The following is an 18339-nucleotide window of genomic DNA, read 5'->3' on the forward strand; positions in this document are numbered from 1 at the left end:
GGTATTAAAATTTTATTTTAAATTCACTCAGAACCCGCGAAAATACACAGCGTGAGCGTTTACATAAAGGTGCTTACTCACCGACGCATGGGTTGTGGTTTACCACGGCAAATATGCGGTCGCAACGTTTCTTCATATGTGTGTTGGGACAGATGCAGCCGAAGAGAGGAGAGAGGCGCAGACCAGCCCAGGCTTCGCGACAGGCCTCCCTGGTGGTTGAAAGGTTTATTTTAATATGTGGTAGAAGCGAATAGAATAGAATATCGTTTATTTCTAAGTATATGGTACATTGAGGTTTTACATGATATTTGATTACAAAAGTATTCTTTAAGACATTTGGAACAGTGAAAACATTTCTCATACTGAGAGATATAAATTATCCAGATAAACATTTAAATTACAAAGACTTCCAGGCAAAGTTACATAAGTATTTGAAATCTATCTCATTTTAGTAATTTTTGATGAATGCAGCGAAGTACATATGCCAGAACAATCACAAAACATTGATAAAACTAAAAAAGAAACGGTTCGTTCTTGACGGTTAGAACTTTGCCTATAATAAATGAATAGCAATTTGTAAGAATGGAACTAATAAATAATTAAAAACACTTGCTCCAAAACCTTCCAAAATACATAAACCATTCTTCACAGTCGGATAAAAATAGAAGTCACCATGATATCAAAACGGACGACGATAAAGAATAGCAGAAAAACGAAGCATTAAAATAAAATCGTCATGCATTTTATAGTACAGGTAAAATGCCAGTCAATTCTTCGTTGACTTTTCGCTTAAAAACTCCAGACTATTAATAAAGTGACCAATGGCTGTCATTTCATGAATCTCGTCGCGTTGCTTTTAAATATAAATATCTTTTATGGAGAGATTCCATCAAAATTGTTCGCAAACGAATGGGTATCGTCGAGTCCATTGCCAGCGTGTGCTCGCTCACAAACGTTGCAATTTCGCGGTTTTTTAAAGGTATCCAAAGGCAAACCGGGATTTTATTACTATGACTTAGCTATCCGTGTTTCCGTTTGTCTGTCACCAGGCTGAAACGTGATAGATACTTAAAAGGACAATGGGCAGATTGGTATACCCCACCAATAGCAATGTTATATATATCATTGGATAGGCCTTTTTATGTAGAAAAACATTTACTATGACAGCTTTGCTGAAATGTTTGTCCATTCTGAGATATAGATCAAAAACTGTGCAAAAGTTAGAACCAAGTAATCTATTCATAACTCAAGTTTTTAAAAGAAAATCTAAGTACTACTAAGTGTAAGTCTTGTAAGTACTACCTGTTGTGCCCGTTAGGGCCCATAACTGTTATTGTTATTTAACATTTCAACTTTTTACTGTACCAACTGGATACTGGGCGTAGTGAGAAACCGCACCAATAGCAAAGTCATATATATATCGTTGGACAGGTCTTTTTAATTGGAACAATATTTACTATGACAGCTTTGTTCTATTACACTTAGTAGTACTTAGATTTTCTTTTAAAAACTTGAGTTATGAATAGATTACTTTGTTCTAACTTTTGCACAGTTTTTGATCTATATCTCAGAACGGACAAACAATAGAACAAAGCTGCCATAGTAAATGTTGTTCCAGTTAAAAAGACCTATCTAACGATATCTATGACTTTGTTATTGGTGCGGTTTTTCACTACGCCCAAAATCCAGTTGATACAATAAAAGGTTGAAATGATACATAATAGTAACAATTATGGACCCTAACGGGCACAGCAGGTAGCACTTACAAGACTTACACTTAGTAGTACTTAGATTTTCCTTTAAAGACTTGAGTTATCAATAGATTACTTAGTTCTAACTTTTGCACAGTTTTTGATCTACCTATATCTCAGAACGGACAAACATTTCAACAAAGCTATCATAGTAAATATTGTTCTACATAAAAAGACCTATCCAATGATATATATGACATTCCTATTGGTGGGGTATACCAGGTCCCATATATTTGTGCCCATTGTCCTTTTCGCAGATGATGAATTTAATATAGCAATGAATACTAGAATGTATGGAACCCTTTATACGCTAGTCCAACTCGCACTTGGCCGATTTTTTTTACAAATTCGCTCTCAATCTGTTACTGTTTACTAGAGCGAAAAACTAGAAGATATATTTGTGTGCATCATATCACAGTGCTACACACCAGTGGAACCTCGGCTTTACAGTGTATCGATCAAACACTTTGGTTATATTTTTAGCCTGAAACAGAACTTTGTCTCTCTTCGTACTATTTTATTTAGTTCCATCAATTGCGGGCCCGTTACTATTTTCAGATTTAAATTGAAATTCAAACTATAAAAGCCTTTTGATTTTAATGGCGATAATTTATTTAATTGGTTGCTACTTCCATTTCCAGCTTTTATGTTTAGGTATCTACTGTTGAGTAGTTAAGCGCATTTCAATGTACCTACTTTTGAGTAATCGGTTACATATGTAGGTCCAACACCACAGTTTACCTACCAATATTTATGTCATCGAAGCGGACACCAGTGTTGGTAATGGAAAACATCGCGAGCTAAGAGCTAATGCGCGAGAAAGCTGGACTTTAGAAAAATCACATTGTGCAAGCGTGGTGATAAACGCTCATTTCTTCTCTGTATAAGAAGAGCCCTGTGCCCTGAAGTGAGACAGTAAGAAGCTGATGATGATCATTTGAAAGCACTTATCTACACGTAGCCTTACACTTAAACATATACCTAGAAAGTAAACCATGTTAACCATTTCGCACGCTTTAGTAATAAGCAGAACATATAAGATCTCTTTTTACAAATGTAACACCTCTATCTACCGTGTTTTATGCGAATAAACGAATCAAATCTGACCTTATCCTAATAAATCTGAAATCACCAATTCGCCTTGAGCAAAACTGGTGGTTGAAGCTCATGTCTTCTCTGTATCAGAAGAAGCCTGTACCCTACCGTAGGACATTAAAAAGGCTGATGAAGACAATTAAAAACTTTGGTGGTACTATTAACATCTCTGACAATACTATTTATTGGTCCCCTAATTAGTAAAGTCAAATGATCATTGTCGCGATTTCAAAGGCACTGTAGCCAGCAAAATTACTTTACTATTGTTTCTATTGACCAATGCAGTGCAATTCAGGACAAAGCAGTATACAGTCCCGGGTCACAATGCATTAATTATAGGATTTATGTCCAAGCAAAAACTGAAGATCGAATTAATGATAGTTATATTGAAAAACTTTTTTATGAACACACGAGAAAGATACATAAGATATCTGAATTGAGTACCTCCACCTTTTCGGAAAGTCGATTAAAAACATGGCCTAAAAGCAATGAAAGGGTAAAATACTTTTGGTATAACGCCCATGGAAATGTTGCGTGTATGTGTCTCGAGCTGATCGCCGTTGTATATTTTGTAACCTTTTGCAAATCTTTAGTCTGTTTTGATTGAGAAAAAACATCATTCTTAAGACCAGAATCATCATTATCAGACTTTTTATTGTCCCTCTACAGGCCTAGGCCCGCCTGTTTTCTAAAGAATTAATGTTAATCTCCACGCTTGATCAAGACGGATTGGCGGTTTTAGACTTTACAAACAAGTCCAGGTTTCCTCCAGATGTTTTCCTTCATACATACCCAGTTCTTCAGACCCTATAGGATTATTTGCCACTTTTTGATAGCTCCTTGACAAAAAAATATATTATTATTTACCTGTCTTCCATACGGCATTCTCCATCACGAGCTTTGCAGGCGTTCTTGAATCTATCGAAGAGGACGGAGCAGGCCTTCTCGTTGTGGCAAACGCTGAGGGCGTAGGTGCAGGTCGGCAGGGTCTCCACTGGGTACGGGTCTTTTTCTGGAAAGACCAAGGTCTTTTAGTATACTGTCTAAACTAATTATAAGGAAAAACAATGACCTCTCCCGCTGTGGGTGCAGCGTGAGGGAGTTTCAGACTTTTACTGACTAAACCCATCATGTTCTTTCTTAAGCCCAGGGCCGCGGTAACTCTTTCGAACAATTTAGCAGCCCTAGTTGTTTGGACCCTTAAAAATCTTTCCCTATTAGTATTGGGAAGCTACACTATCTACGGGTGAGATTGGCCATATTTTATTTGAATACATGGTTATTACCATGGTCTATAAACAGGCTACGAACTAAACATATACTAGTTAGTTTGCCACTGCAAAGCTTTATATACATTTAAAAAAATAAACTGCTATCTAACTTTTCATAGACATTGTCGGAATATTCTGCCATTTTAAACATTGTAGCGTAGCCATGTCAATAACTTTGACACACAATAAAACACAGAGTTTTTGTTACGAATAATATTTTTAGCTCGAAGAGAAGTGGGTTTTTTGCAAACTGCAATTATGTATGCGGAATGCAATTCATGATTTAGCAGCTCTTTGTGAATTCCACAGATTTTGCATATTTAGGTAGCTTTGTGTTGTTCAAAGAGTATATTGCAAAGTTTTTCGTGGCTAAGTGAGGAGTTTGTGGCTAAGTAACACTGATCACTGGTTAAGCTGCTCCTAGTGTCAGTTAGAGGATGGGTTACCATCTCTGTCACTTGATGAAAATCATAACGTTGTGATAAATATATGGTATGATAAAGAATACACAAGGGCTTCTGGAACTTGTTACATTATTAACTGCTACAAACATGTCTTTAAGGTTTCGTTACAGGTAGTCAGAAGCCAATGTGACAACCAGTCCAACCAAGAGATATCGAGTTACCCATGTAACTGGGTTGAGGAGGTCAGATAGGCAGTCTGTTACTGTTACAGCCTTTTTTTTCGACCCACTGCTCGGCACAGGCCTCCTCTCACACGGAGAAGGATTGAGCATTAATCATTGAGATAGGCAGTCGCTCCTTGTAAAACACTGGTACTCAGCTGCATCCAGTTAGACTTGAAGCCGACCCCAATATAGTTGTTTAAGGATAGGAAGATGAAGAATTGCGAAAAGATACTTTAAGACCTTTTTTCCTCAAAATCGATTTTCCAGATATTCCTATTATCATCACGGAGCTATCCCCATTATAAGGATAAACCTTTTAAGATAAGCAGCGGGCAGTAAATACTTCGATCAAAAAACATGAGTTTCAAGAAAGAAAATTAGGTTGGTACGCGTTTAGAATATAATTAGGCCTCAATCGGGAATGGATGAAGTTTTTTCGTTTTCACAGAGAATATTTAGTGATGTTGTCCATTTGAATTAGGCTGTTTTTTGGGGATTTGTATTGTGTATTTGCTGCGAATGTTTTAGAATCAGCTTTAAAGAAAGACTTGGATTAACAATTTAGTAAAGTGCTGGACTGATGATGGTAAATACTATAGATATAATGTAGTATGAAAATGTAAGATAATTTCTGAAAAGAAGAGATCTTTACCTTATTAGTTTTTGCCATTGATAATAATCTTATGGGTTGGATTCTAATTCCTTAGCATAAATGATTTAATACCTTTAAAATCATAATGAACTATAATACCCGTCTTAGTTTTGTAACAAGACTAAATGCATTATAACAAGCAAAACTTCTTACGAGGTTTATTGTAACTTTGTGGTGCTTAGAGCTTGAAGTTTCTTTCACTTACTGTTACTGTTTTCTATGCTTAAGCTGAAGAGTTTCTGCCAGTTGTTTTTTGTTGTTGTAAATGTTATCATTATCGCAAGTAAGGGTAGAGAAAAATAGTAATAAAGTTTGTACTCTTTTTAGAAATGTTAGATTATGTTCTGGGAAACCATCTATCATATAGCGAGTTTCTAAGCGACCCCGAATACAGCCCCGTTGTCCAAGACATTTTTTCATGTGTAGGTAAATACCTTTTTAACTACCACATCTGGCAGTCAGTGGATATAAAGACATAACATCATCTTTCGTCAGATAGGTAGTTGTTCCATGTAAAACTGGTACTCAGCTGTACCGTATATGTATTGGGTTAAACAGTAGGCCGATCCTAACATGGTTGGGAGAGAAAATAACTAGACTAACTAGATAGAAATGGACAAAGTCGTTCCAATTTAAATCTTTGAAGTCGAATATAAGTAAACCTATAGGACGAAACATAATCATTCTTCGAAGTCGGTTAAACTAACTAGGTATGTACTACTTAAAATATCATTACCCTTCTTCATGACGAAAACGCAGGGGTGGTCAAACAAGAAGTCGCGGAAGGAGTTACACTCAGGGTCCACGTTCGGTTCTCGACAGAGGCAAGTCGGCTTGAAGAACGGGAACGCCTGCAGGGTCCTCAGAGCAGCCTGGCACTTCGTCACGGTCACCGTTGAGCAAGCCACTGGAACAAAAATAGGGAAAATATTAATTCAGCTGGAAAATATGGAAGTCTAGGGAGGTTTTCGAAAGAGCTTTTGATTTTTGCATAGTTTTAAAAACTACTTAGATCCTGAGAGGAAAATATCCGGCTTGGTACTAAAAACGTCCAAGATATTTATTTTTCTTACAAGCACCCAGCCTAATTTAAACTTATGCACACAACTATGTGGAGTCGAACCTACGACCTCCAGGATGGTAGGCAAATACACTAACTATTACGCCCTGTGGGTAAAAAAAACAGTTTTAACCTAGTAACGAAGAATAGCCTTCATAGACTTTTAATACTATCCTTTTTTAATAACTATCTAAAACACCACTTAACCAATCTCAAACCAGACAACGTAAAAGAGGAATATTCATTCAATCGACACCCGACAGATTTATTACAACGACCAGGAAAACGACCCCTAATTCATAGGTTAAGGGGTCTAACGAAGATCTTAGACCCGCCCTAACAAGATACGGACCTCTAGCAAAAACCACACTCACGATTATCTGCGAAATTAGGCGTTTTTGTGGACCATGGTCCATTAAGGAGGGCGGACTATATTAGTCTTTTTTTGGGAGTGACGTTATTGAATTCGTCAGGAACAAGGAGTAAAGAAAGATGAGTGGAGATGCCATATGACAGGTAGGTCAGGCGCCTACTTCTAGGTCAAATTCCTACGGTGGGCATGACCAAAACGAACAGTTACGAGTGAGGCGCTTGGGTTCTTTGAGACATCTAACAACGGTTTTTGGTATTACAAAAGATAGGGGTCCAAAGAAGGCGTATAAGGGCGGAGACAGTAACGTTCCTCGTCCTCCGCTCACCCGTATTTTGGCACGCTACTTTCTTAGGAGATTTTCCGTTATGGCACCTCCGCTAGTCATTTATTTCTCCATGTTTAGAAAGCTTGGAATCGTTGATTGAATTTCAGATGGAAATTATATGATGTGTGAATGTATGCAAACACGTGTAAGACTGTGAGAGAATAAAATACTATTTTGGTAACTGACAGACGCAGGAAAAATATTGTCTACCCTTTAGTATTGTCTCTCTGAAATGTACCTAGTCCTATGAATGCGGTTGAAACCACTGGCAAGAATTAGTAACTAAATAACTAAGCAGAACTTAATTTATAATTATATTATATTACAGCTATTAATACAATTAGCTTCTAATTTAATCGTTTAATAATAGATTTAAGCTTGTGGCACATTATAGCAGCACGGCAACAGCACGGCAGCAGCACGGCGTCGCCTCGAATTAAGACTACGGCTAGCTGCCAGCGTGCCAACCACGCGCTGTCCGCTCGCCGTCGGCGCGCCGTCCGCTCGCCGTCGGCGCGCCGCCGCGCGCCGGCCGCGAGGTGTAAGCTTGCTGTCACCGCAAACTCAATATTATTTTAAGACGATTATGATTGATGTTATGATTGAACACGACGTATTGACGTTGTTTCGCTGCCGGCTCGGAGTCGGCGCGCAATTAGCACGCCGTCGGCGCGCTGTACGCATGAGGACCGCTCGCTTGCAGCACGCGGGCGGCGAGTCGAGTTGTGTGGAAGCGGCAAGCACGCTGACTGCTCGCCGTTGGCTTTTTCATATTGACATTACGAAATATATCATAATATACACGATTTAATGCTCTAAATTGAATGACAACTTAAATGCTGGTGTGGAGCCGTGCTGTTGAGGTGCTGCTGTAATGTGCCACAAGCTTTATCTATAAGAAACTATATTATTTCTCAGAATCCTGACGTCAATTTAATAGCCTAAGCAGACTGCAGACTTAGTTGTCGATCAACTATCGACTATTGGTTGATAGTTAAGTTACAACTTCATGAAAAATCCCATATTTCCATCATCATCATCAGCCTATCGCAGTCCACTGCTGGACATAGGCCTCTCCAAGTGCACGCCACTGAGATCGATTTTCGGCTTCTCGAATCCAGCTCCTTCCAGCCGTCTTGCGCAAGTCATCACTCCACCGTGCCTGAGGATGTCCTATATTTCCATCAGTCTTTTTTAATCGGCAGAAACATCTCCTGTCCATCCTGACTGATCTCTCTAACGTGTGTCCTACCATAGTTCATCATTATGTCGAAGAGTCAGTTCAAACTATCGGCCGACTAAAAGTTAGCAGTCTACCCAATCTATTCTGAGATATTTAGTATTCCAGTAAGTTAGTTAACATGAAATATTAATAACGCCAAAATCGTGTGAAAATCCACATATGTGGCTCAGAGGTAATTATCATAATTCCAGTTATTAAGTTTGTTTTGAAAATGTATTATTCGGTAATTAATATGGATGTACGAAATAAGCTAGACTTATTTTGGAGGTTTATATATGTAAAGTGTTTGATATTCAGAGTTTATTAATAAAAATCGCTTAGATTATAAACATCTTAAAACAGAAATCTAAATATGTAAAATAATCATAGTATATGTATGTTGTTACTGAGAGTTTGATTCATCTACTAAATAGTTTTTTTATGTATTGATTAAACGCGTATTAATTACATAAAACAAAAAAGATTCTGAAAAAGGTATTTATTTCTTTGTGATGCATGTAACTTAGTCACATCCATAAATAATATTAGGGGCATCCTACTTATATTATCGAAATATGAAATTTTGTATGCACGGATGTTTATTCCCTTTTCACACAAAAATAACAGAATAGAAAATATCGTAACCCTGTAGGACTGTTGCAAGCTTAAAAAATAAAAAGTTCCGCTGGTCAGAACACCAGTGTCATAACACATAAAATAAGGCATAGTCCACACAGTCATTACCGATGACAAGGGTAGACAGGTCTCTAGGCTTTATCGACGTCAATGCTTAAAAATTTCCCTAGAAAGTAACAAATTTTCCACTTTTGCTCTTTTCAAGCTAGTGAATTATTACCTGTAATTTTTCATTCTCAGTTCTCGTTTTTCGTCGTTATAAGTTCGTTTGCATTGCTTGTAGATACCGCTTTAGTTGTTAGCAGTTAGGGGTCATTTTTTTTTTAAATACTGAGGGTTAAATGTCGTCTTTTGACTTATTTTTGATCCCTTTTTTAATATTTTTAACTGCTCGGTAATTTTACACTGTATTTTTTTTTCAGAAACGGTGGATATCCAAAGTCGGGTTATTTGTCAGGCTTATTTTATGGTAAACTTATCGTTCTCATCATCAGCATTTTTATGGTCCCACTGCAGGACACAAGCTTCTTCTCATACAGAGAAGGAAAGAGTTAATAACCAAGCCTGCTGAAAACGAATTGGCGATTTCAGACTTTAAAGTCTAGGTTTCCTCAATTTTCCTTCACTCTTTACTCAGTGATTTATACACTAAACATAGAAGAAAGTTATATAGGTACTTAGAAAAGTTTTGACATGATTTTGTTCCAAGATAAGTTTGACAATACGTCCTTCTATGAGCTGTCATTGTGAAATCCTAAAGGAATTTCTGAGAGGAAATCTGAGACTTAGTTTTTGTCAGATTGATTCCTTTGGGTTTTTAATAGTTATATTTGCTTTGGGCTGAAATATATAATAATAAATTGTCAACATGAAGAAAAACAGGAAAATACAAACATATGACTGAACTTCCTCTTTTTTGGGAAGTCGGCTTAAAATGCTCTTGCTTCTGGACTCATCCTTGAGTTAGGATGAGTCGACATCTAGTTTATATATTATACTTTATACCTACTTATATATAATATTTAAAAAATACTGTAAATCTGTAAGGTCTTTAAATAGTCCCATGTAAAAGAAAATAATACGCTAACTTAAAGCGTTATGGGTATATGCTGGTACCTAATTTCTGCAGACGGGCAAAATATTATTTATGATAAGTTTTAAACAATATTATTTTATTTAATATCCTTGATCTTGAAAATAATAAATAGGTGATTGAAAAGATTTCGATATTAAAATTAAATAGGATTTATGATGGACCAATATGAAAGAAGACATGCTGCGCCGACCTCAAATTAGACCCGTATACGGAAACAAGGAAAATCTACCTTACCAGGAATTATTATCTAAGTAAATTATCCAATTTCTCTATATCAATAAACTATTCTATTATCTTAAGATTTACATAGCAAAGTTTATCTGAACTTAGTAACGATCAGATTATTTTACCTAGACTTATGTTATCTTCCAGTACTTTGAGTTAGTTTAAGATAATGCTAATTACACACTACATAGATTTCCTTGTCTAAAATATATTAAGTGTGTATTTTCTTTCCGCTAAAAAATAATACATTCTAAAACACTCCATATGCGTTATTGTATCCATTAATAGAAAGTCTCAAAACATGACTATCATGTTCCTTCTTAACCCCTTCACGTACCAGGGTTGCGGTAACTCTTTCAAACAACCCGCAGCATAACTGGTAGGTACCGTGAAGATGTAATTTTATGCTTTTTTCCAGAAGCCAGAAATGGATCGTGATCGAAAACTAATAGTACCTATCCTATAATTCTTCTCTGTCACTGATTTACAGAGCCTTTGAATCTTTCAAACCCAATGGAAGGAAAGAACAATAAGTTTCAACGTCATGGCGTAACAATGGCCACCATTGTCGGAGCTATGGTGAACAATTAGACGTGATTGATGACGTCAGAACGATTTGTAAGAAGCTTCGTAGCTTCTTGGGGCTTATCAGACTGTGTTTTGTTTCTTGTATAATGTCTCCGATAAATTGGTGACCGACTTTTAGTGGGACCGATAATCATCATGCTCCGAGCGTTTTCCCAACTATGTTGGGGTCGGCTTCCAGTCTAACCGGATTCAGCTGAGTACCAGTGCTTTAGTAGGACCGATAATAGGGCTGATATTTTGTAGGACTGTCTTACCGTCACTTGCACAAAGCCATTAAAGTTAAAGCTTCTTTAAATCTTTTGCTCACTCTTTCTTTGTCAACAAGACAAAATGTGTTGGCAATAGATTTCATGAAGCTTTAATTTTAATGGAGCTTTGTGCAAGTGACGGTAACTGCGATATTCTGACCGACTTTTTGTTGGATATATGTGTTGCACAATTGCTATCAGTGTGTTCTATTTTTCTCCTACAGAAAATCGTTCACCAATTTATTATTGGACGTGAGCGGGCAGCCTTAAGCATTGTACCGACATGAATAGGTATACATCTACTAAATATACAGTACTCACTATATATAGGATATAACGTATATAGTATAGCCATAGTAAAGTTTATGTGTTGCAAAGTGACATAGGCTATTTATCCCGAGAAAATGGGATACCTATCATAGAGGGATGATTTATGACTGCAAAGTCGAGGACAAAAGCTATATTATATTAGCTGTATTATCTATATATTAGCTATACTGACCTAACAGATGTGTCTTTGTAAAAAAAACTTCGCTTAAACAAGCTAAATCCAAGTATTTTTTGATAAAAGTAACTGACTTTACTTCGGCGTAAAATTAGTACATAAAAAGCTGAACAGTGACAAATTTTTGATATGGTTTGAACGCGCTAATCTCTGGAAATACTAGACTGTTTTGAAGAACTCTTTCAATGTTATATAGCTCGTTTATCAAGAAAGGCTGTAGGTTATCCCGGGTGCGCGCGAATAGTTCCCAAAGGACGTGGGTTAAACCATTGGCAGAAGATGTTTTAGGTAGGAATACTTTGTTATATTTAATTCAAGCGTCAAAAAAACTTAAAGATTACTTATGTCTCCATCCAAATCGTTATTTGTGACTCAACTCAGCCTTTCAATAAATTATTCTGTACCCACAAATATGAACGAAAGCAACTTCAGTCAATATCACATCAATTATGTAGGTCACGCCAAAGGTTTTCAAGCTTTACGCCAAATAAATACGTGTGTTCATATACTTTTACTTAGTAATATTATGAAGTATTAGCTAAGAGAGGTTTTTTGATGAGTCCTAATAGGGATTTATTTGGAAATATTGAAGAAATATATTGTGCTTGTTTTGGCACAAAAAATTGTAGGTCTCGGCTGTCATTGATCATGTTTGGCAGTCGTTACGGGTAGTCAGATGCCAGTAAGTCTGACAACCAGTCTTACCAAGGGTATTGGGTTGCCCGGGTAACTGGGTTGAGGAGGTCACATGCAGTCGCTTCTTGCAAAACACTGGTACTTAGCTGCATTCGGTTAAACAGGAAGCCAACCCCAAATATGGTTGGGAAAAAGGCTAGGCAGATGATGTTGCATGATGTAACTATTCATCAAAACAATAATATTAAGTTCTATTATAATTTCTGATTTACTTTATAAATTAGCTCAAAAGTTTAGCCAGAATAAACGCAAAAGATTCCTCGGGATATCAAAGAGATCAATTATATTAAAATGCCAATTTATCTTCAGCTTCCAAGCAATAAATATCTATAATTACTAAATCGCTCATCGAATGGGGCGAAATGCAATTAACTTAAAGATCTATATTCTCGAACTTTAATTACCTAAGTGAAAAAAAGGTTTTTTTAATCTTTACTTATATAATAAAGAGGATATTTTTTTTTTGGTTTGTACGTAACCCTATCTATAGTCTCCGAAACTACTAAACCTATTTAAAATATATTTCACTGTTGAAAAGCTACACTCTTCCCCGGTTACAAAGGCTGTATTTTATAACTGTACCGGGCAGTATAATAAAACAAGGTTGTTTACTAATTGCGTACCTTGTTTAATTTGTTACACGCAAATAGATTTCTTATTCTTATATCGGACTATATTTTAACATAATTTTAGAATCTGGCAACCGAATTCAAATCTCAGTCCGATTACAACAACTAAACTGACAAGACAATATCAATAAGTAATTATTTCCTATGTTAACCAACAAGGCAGTTATTAAAGCCATTTACTTGAACCTAATAGTTTGATACAGTTCAACGTTAGTATTTAACTATGGGTTAGTTGAAACTGATACTCGTTCAAACTGGCAGTTTGAAATTGGTAGGGTAACTATGTATAGTCTGTTTAATGGAATAGGACATCCATTTACCTATGCTCTAATCTATATCTTCATATAATAAAGAGGACTTTTTTTGTTTGCACACTTAAGGCTACGAAACTACTGAAGCGATTTGAAAAAATCTTTCTCTGTTGGAAAGTTACACCCATCCTGAGTATCATAGGCTATATTTTCAGGTACGTAGTAGGTAGCTTGCACGGGACTCGGGTGACATCGCGGGAAAACGGCTAGTGTTTGATAAATAGCAGATTTTATTTTTGCTCGTCTCAACTATGTACGTTTTATTAACAAACTGTTGATGACAATATAAAGAAAAACAAAAAAAAATCTTCAAAGCGAATTAAACACTGTTAACAGTACGAAATGAAAAACGATCCCCCAGAAAAATGATTCGAGTAATTCACACGAGCAGTTAAGCTAGGTTACACTGTCGTATCCGCGTCACCGCGACACACAATAAACCCGCGAGTGACGAAGGATAGCCCCTGACACGCCGCCATTTTGTCAACTTAATGCGCTCAAAATTCACGCTCTTTTATCCTAATGGCGGGTCTACACGGTGCAAGTAGCTGGAGCAAGTTAACATGTGCAAGTGACAAGTGATAAGAGCACGCGGGTGGGTATTTTGCTTTCTCTGGACCCGCACGTTGTTAAAATACATGTACCTAACCTGCGCATGTGCCTCAAAATGCACAAGCTGCAAGTAGCTTGTGTAGATGTAGTATCGTGTAGATGTAGACGTACCCTTAGTTTTTACAAAAATCTGTATGACCTTAGTCATCATTAGTCATCATGTCGTTCGAAACACAATAATTTTGATAATACGAAGAATACTTTTGTAATCAGACTTTTTTTTTATAATACAGACTTTTTTTGCACCGATTAGTTGCGCCGACAAAATTCTATGAAAATCTGTGCGAAGTTGGTATCGTGTGTTCCCACCATTAGGGACAAAGTATCCGAAACAATACCGTGTGTCGTCAGCTTAACGTATCCGTCTTAATTATAAGATTCGACTTATCAAAGTCAAGTAAATTGGGGGACTGATCTTATTATCGCTGCTGGAAATAGATACCTTATTTATTAATTTTACTAATAGCTTTGTGACATGTATATTATCTGAATTTAGATTTTTCTTGACGCTTGAAAAAATGATGGATTATTATGTAAAAAGACGATATGGATATTTTAAGAATGTTACTTATGAAATGACGTCAGATTTCATGTTTATAATGTTGATGGATTGTACGGAAAAAGAAACCATAATCACATATAGACATGATGAAATTAAGGTACCTTTCCGAGAAATACGCTAAACGCGCGTGGCTGCATAGGCCGACCTCTAAAGACATCTTCAAAACGGCTTGAAATCTCATCATAATAATCTCCTAACCTGTTTTCTGCACGTGTCACTCTGCTGACCCCACGGAGGAAGGAAAGATAGCGGAGATACCATAAGGAAGGTAGGTCCGAGTATCTTTGATGTAGTAGTTCTAAGGTATATATAGGGTTCTATTATTCAATATATACAGTGTATTCTCGGATCTCAATCGTTTCATTTCCCTCCCGTAAGACTCAACTTACACCTTCTTGTAGGTCAAGTAACGTAAGGCAGGCGTGATATAAATAGTCGTGATGAAAATAGTCGGTTACTAAAACTAACGAGGCATTCGGGTTCCTTGTCAAACAACCTTGTGAATTAGTTTAGCAAAAGTGGCAGTTCTAATAATAGCGTATGAGCCAGTAGGAGCTAGTATCGTTCCTCGTCATTTTCTTGTAAAACACTGGTGCTCATCTACATCCAGTGAGACTAAAAGCCGACCCCAACTAAGTTGGGAAAAAAGGTTCCAGAGATGATGATTTTCTTAGCAGATATTGCGTTGACATCTCCGCTAGTCATTCTGTCCTCAATGGCTGACCCCCTTACTCTGAACATCTATATATAAATATGTCTGTATGTATAGCTTGTTCGAGTACACGAGCCTCTTTTGTTATCCCTCCCATTGTGTATTGAAATCAAGGTCGTTTCCGGTATATTGTAGTGGTGTTGACAATTAAAATAGGCTAAGGCTCTCTAATTTCCATTTTCAGTTCACAATTTGCAGTAAACAGGCTCAGAAGTTTCAGACGTAAGTGATAAAAGATAGAAGAAATCTCAGAAGACGGATTATTAAAAAATCGGTTATTTATACTAATCTGCACTATTTTTATTAGGGTGAAGAGTTTTCGGTTTGTTTGCATGAAGAGGAATCACAGGAACCATTATACATTTTTTTTCAAATCGGCCAAGCTTTTATTTAAAGGTAGTTATTGTTATTATTCTTTATTGCACACATAGATACATTTTGACACACTTAAAAGAGAGAGATTACGCACAACGGCGAGATTAACTCAGGATTGGGTTCTCTTACAGCCAATCTTAGAGTGAAAGAGAGATTTGATGGGGTAGGGCAAAGTTAATGTGCAACTTTATATGTACTAATAAAAATAATATATATGTTAAATACCTAAATAAAATAAACAGATACCTTTACTTTACAAATACATAATGTCAGGACGCCTTTTCACAAGTTATTAATTAACTTGTGTTATGGGTGCTAACACAACTGATAAAGTACATATAGCTACATATACATATACATATTTATAAATACATATTGTAACACCCAGACCACGGCTAACAAGCATGCTCATCACACAAATGTCGACCGAACCGGGAATCGAACCCGGGACCTCAGGTTCGGCAGTCCGGCATGGTGACCATTGCGCCATCGAGGTCGTCAATACGACAATTATACAAGTGAGGTAAACTCATGTATCGGACGGAAGGCTAACTGCTTAGCACCTGCTTATCCAGGTGCGCATAGTAGTTCCAACTATACTCTTAAACAAGCGGAAGCTAGTTTTACATAAAAATAACTACTTCGCTCGTAGCATTAAATTAACTATTCCACATCAAAGAGGAGGAGAGGGGAAGGGGAGGGGAGAGAGGATATATTTGAATTCGTATTGTTGTAACCCAACCTTCGTTCGGGATGGTAAAACTTACTCAACTACCCGCTATTCTGTTCTCAGCACTATGTTTAATTAACATATACCACTGGCTTATTGAAGTTCCTAATTCATTCTAGGTTTTGATATTTTGGAGTCAGGGTTTTTAATTTATGTGGGTGGCAGGAAATGTTTCGTTAGCTACGATTATTTTAGTATTTTTTTTGAAAACAAGGGGGGGCTAATCAAGGGTTAATATTAGGTCTTATGTCGGGACGGATTTCTGACTGAATGACTTGACGGTTTACCAGCGTCATCTCTTATCTTGGCTATGGGATTGAAGGAATAATGAGTGCTCCTGTGTCTGCAAATGCTTGTATGAGAACAGCCACCTTAGCCAAAATCTTTCTTGGACGCCGTTATTCGTTATTAAAATTGTTAATCTCTCTCTCTTCCATATTAAGAACTTACGTAAAGAACTTCAAAAACATTGATTCAATCATTCATATTACATCCGAAAATCAGTATCACAGCATCTAAAACTAGGGTAGATAAACTTTGATCCTAAAAACATAACAATCAGCAAACTCATGGGGATCCTTCAACAGTATGGATAAATCTGACCTGAGGACCCTTGAACATAAAGCCCTCTTAGAGTTCTGAAGAACCCTCGTCTTGTTTGAGTTGATTCTCACCAGATTTCTTGCGGATATGGCAAGGTTCGACGCTCCGTGGAAACGAAAATAGATGTGGACCGTTTTCGATCTAAAACTGCTGAAAGATTGGGCCTAAGTTTAGTTTTGTTTTAAAATGAGAGTAGTTTGGTGAGCTAAAAATGTTGTTGTAATTTGAGGAAGAAACTCGAGGCAAGGAAGTATTGATTGACTTGTGATCTTCAAAATATATAGTTTTAAATTCAAGTTGTAAAGAAGTAGAGAATATTGCAATCACGGAAGACTACACGCGCGGAGCGAGGAGCAAAAGTACGCGCGGAATGACGGAAATTTTTAATGTGAGCGCATTGAACAAACCCTCAATCTTACACTGTATGTCTACAGAAGAGGATTAAGTCCTGCAACGGGACACTAAAAGCCTGATGGTTATTACATGCATGCCCGTGGTTACATGCATCAGTTAACTGAAACGATAAGCCAACTAGTAATTGTTATCAAATCGCCGATTTTTGACCAACGAGCGGCCAGTACACGACTGGTTATAGTTTTGTTATCGCTTCAGTTAAATGGTGCAACTAATCCGTAGAACTGAACAGCCAACAAAACACAACTTACATACTTATACATGGATACATCACTACATAGTATAAAACAAAGTCACTTATTCTGTCCCTATGTCCCTTTGTACGCTTAAATCTTCAAAAGTACACAGCCGATTTTCATGCGTTTTTTTTATAAGATAGAGTATTTCAAGAGGAAGGTTTATGTGTATAATACATGCATTATGTAGTAGAGAATCGCATATTATTTTAGAGTTTACCGAAGCGAAGCGAGGGCGGCGACTAGTACTTATAATAACTCCATTGAAATCTCACACAAAATTATTCTCCGCAACAGTGAACTTAACACCAAAAACGAAACTTCCCAGATATGATACCCAAGGGCATTTTCATTGGTTCGCTGTAAAATTTATCTACAAGTTAAATTATGTAGATTAAGTTGTGAATCGATTGGAGGGAAAGTGAAGTACTTATCTCGCTAGTGACCTGCTTCCATTGTGTGCGATCACACCGTGTAGGTGTGTGTATGTGTGACCGATATGGAGTAGGGTGGCTATGGTTTTGTGGGGGTGTAGGGACACTTTTGTTCGGGCTGTAGATTTTACACAGGACAAATATTGTTATTATGAAAGTATGTAACTCTGACTGACTGTCTGCATCTGTATATCGCGCTTCCATGACAAAACTATTGAATTCTGTCTGTCTGTCTGTGCGTTGCACTTCCACGACAGAACTACTGAATCGATTTAAATGGATTTTACGCAGTTAGTCTAGAGCCTGAAAAAGGTTGTAGGTTACTTTTTATTTGAGTGTAGTTCCCTCAG

At 37.0% G+C, this 18339-nt stretch overlaps 1 protein-coding gene across 1 annotated transcript in view; it reads right to left on the minus strand.

Annotated features, from left to right (window-relative positions):
• The window catches only part of LOC110383024 (uncharacterized), a 223631-nt gene that overhangs the window by 29585 nt on the left and 175707 nt on the right, over window positions 1-18339 (minus strand). The window contains exons 5-7 of the mRNA XM_064041726.1: window positions 6134-6304; window positions 3714-3858; window positions 82-209 (exon numbers count right to left, since the gene is read on the minus strand). Of these exons, the coding sequence (XP_063897796.1) occupies window positions 82-209; window positions 3714-3858; window positions 6134-6304 (444 nt within the window). The remainder of the gene's footprint in view (window positions 1-81; window positions 210-3713; window positions 3859-6133; window positions 6305-18339) is intronic.

The sequence above is a fragment of the Helicoverpa armigera genome, chromosome 26 (assembly GCF_030705265.1).
Source record: "Helicoverpa armigera isolate CAAS_96S chromosome 26, ASM3070526v1, whole genome shotgun sequence".
Taxonomy (NCBI): Eukaryota; Metazoa; Arthropoda; class Insecta; order Lepidoptera; family Noctuidae; genus Helicoverpa; species Helicoverpa armigera.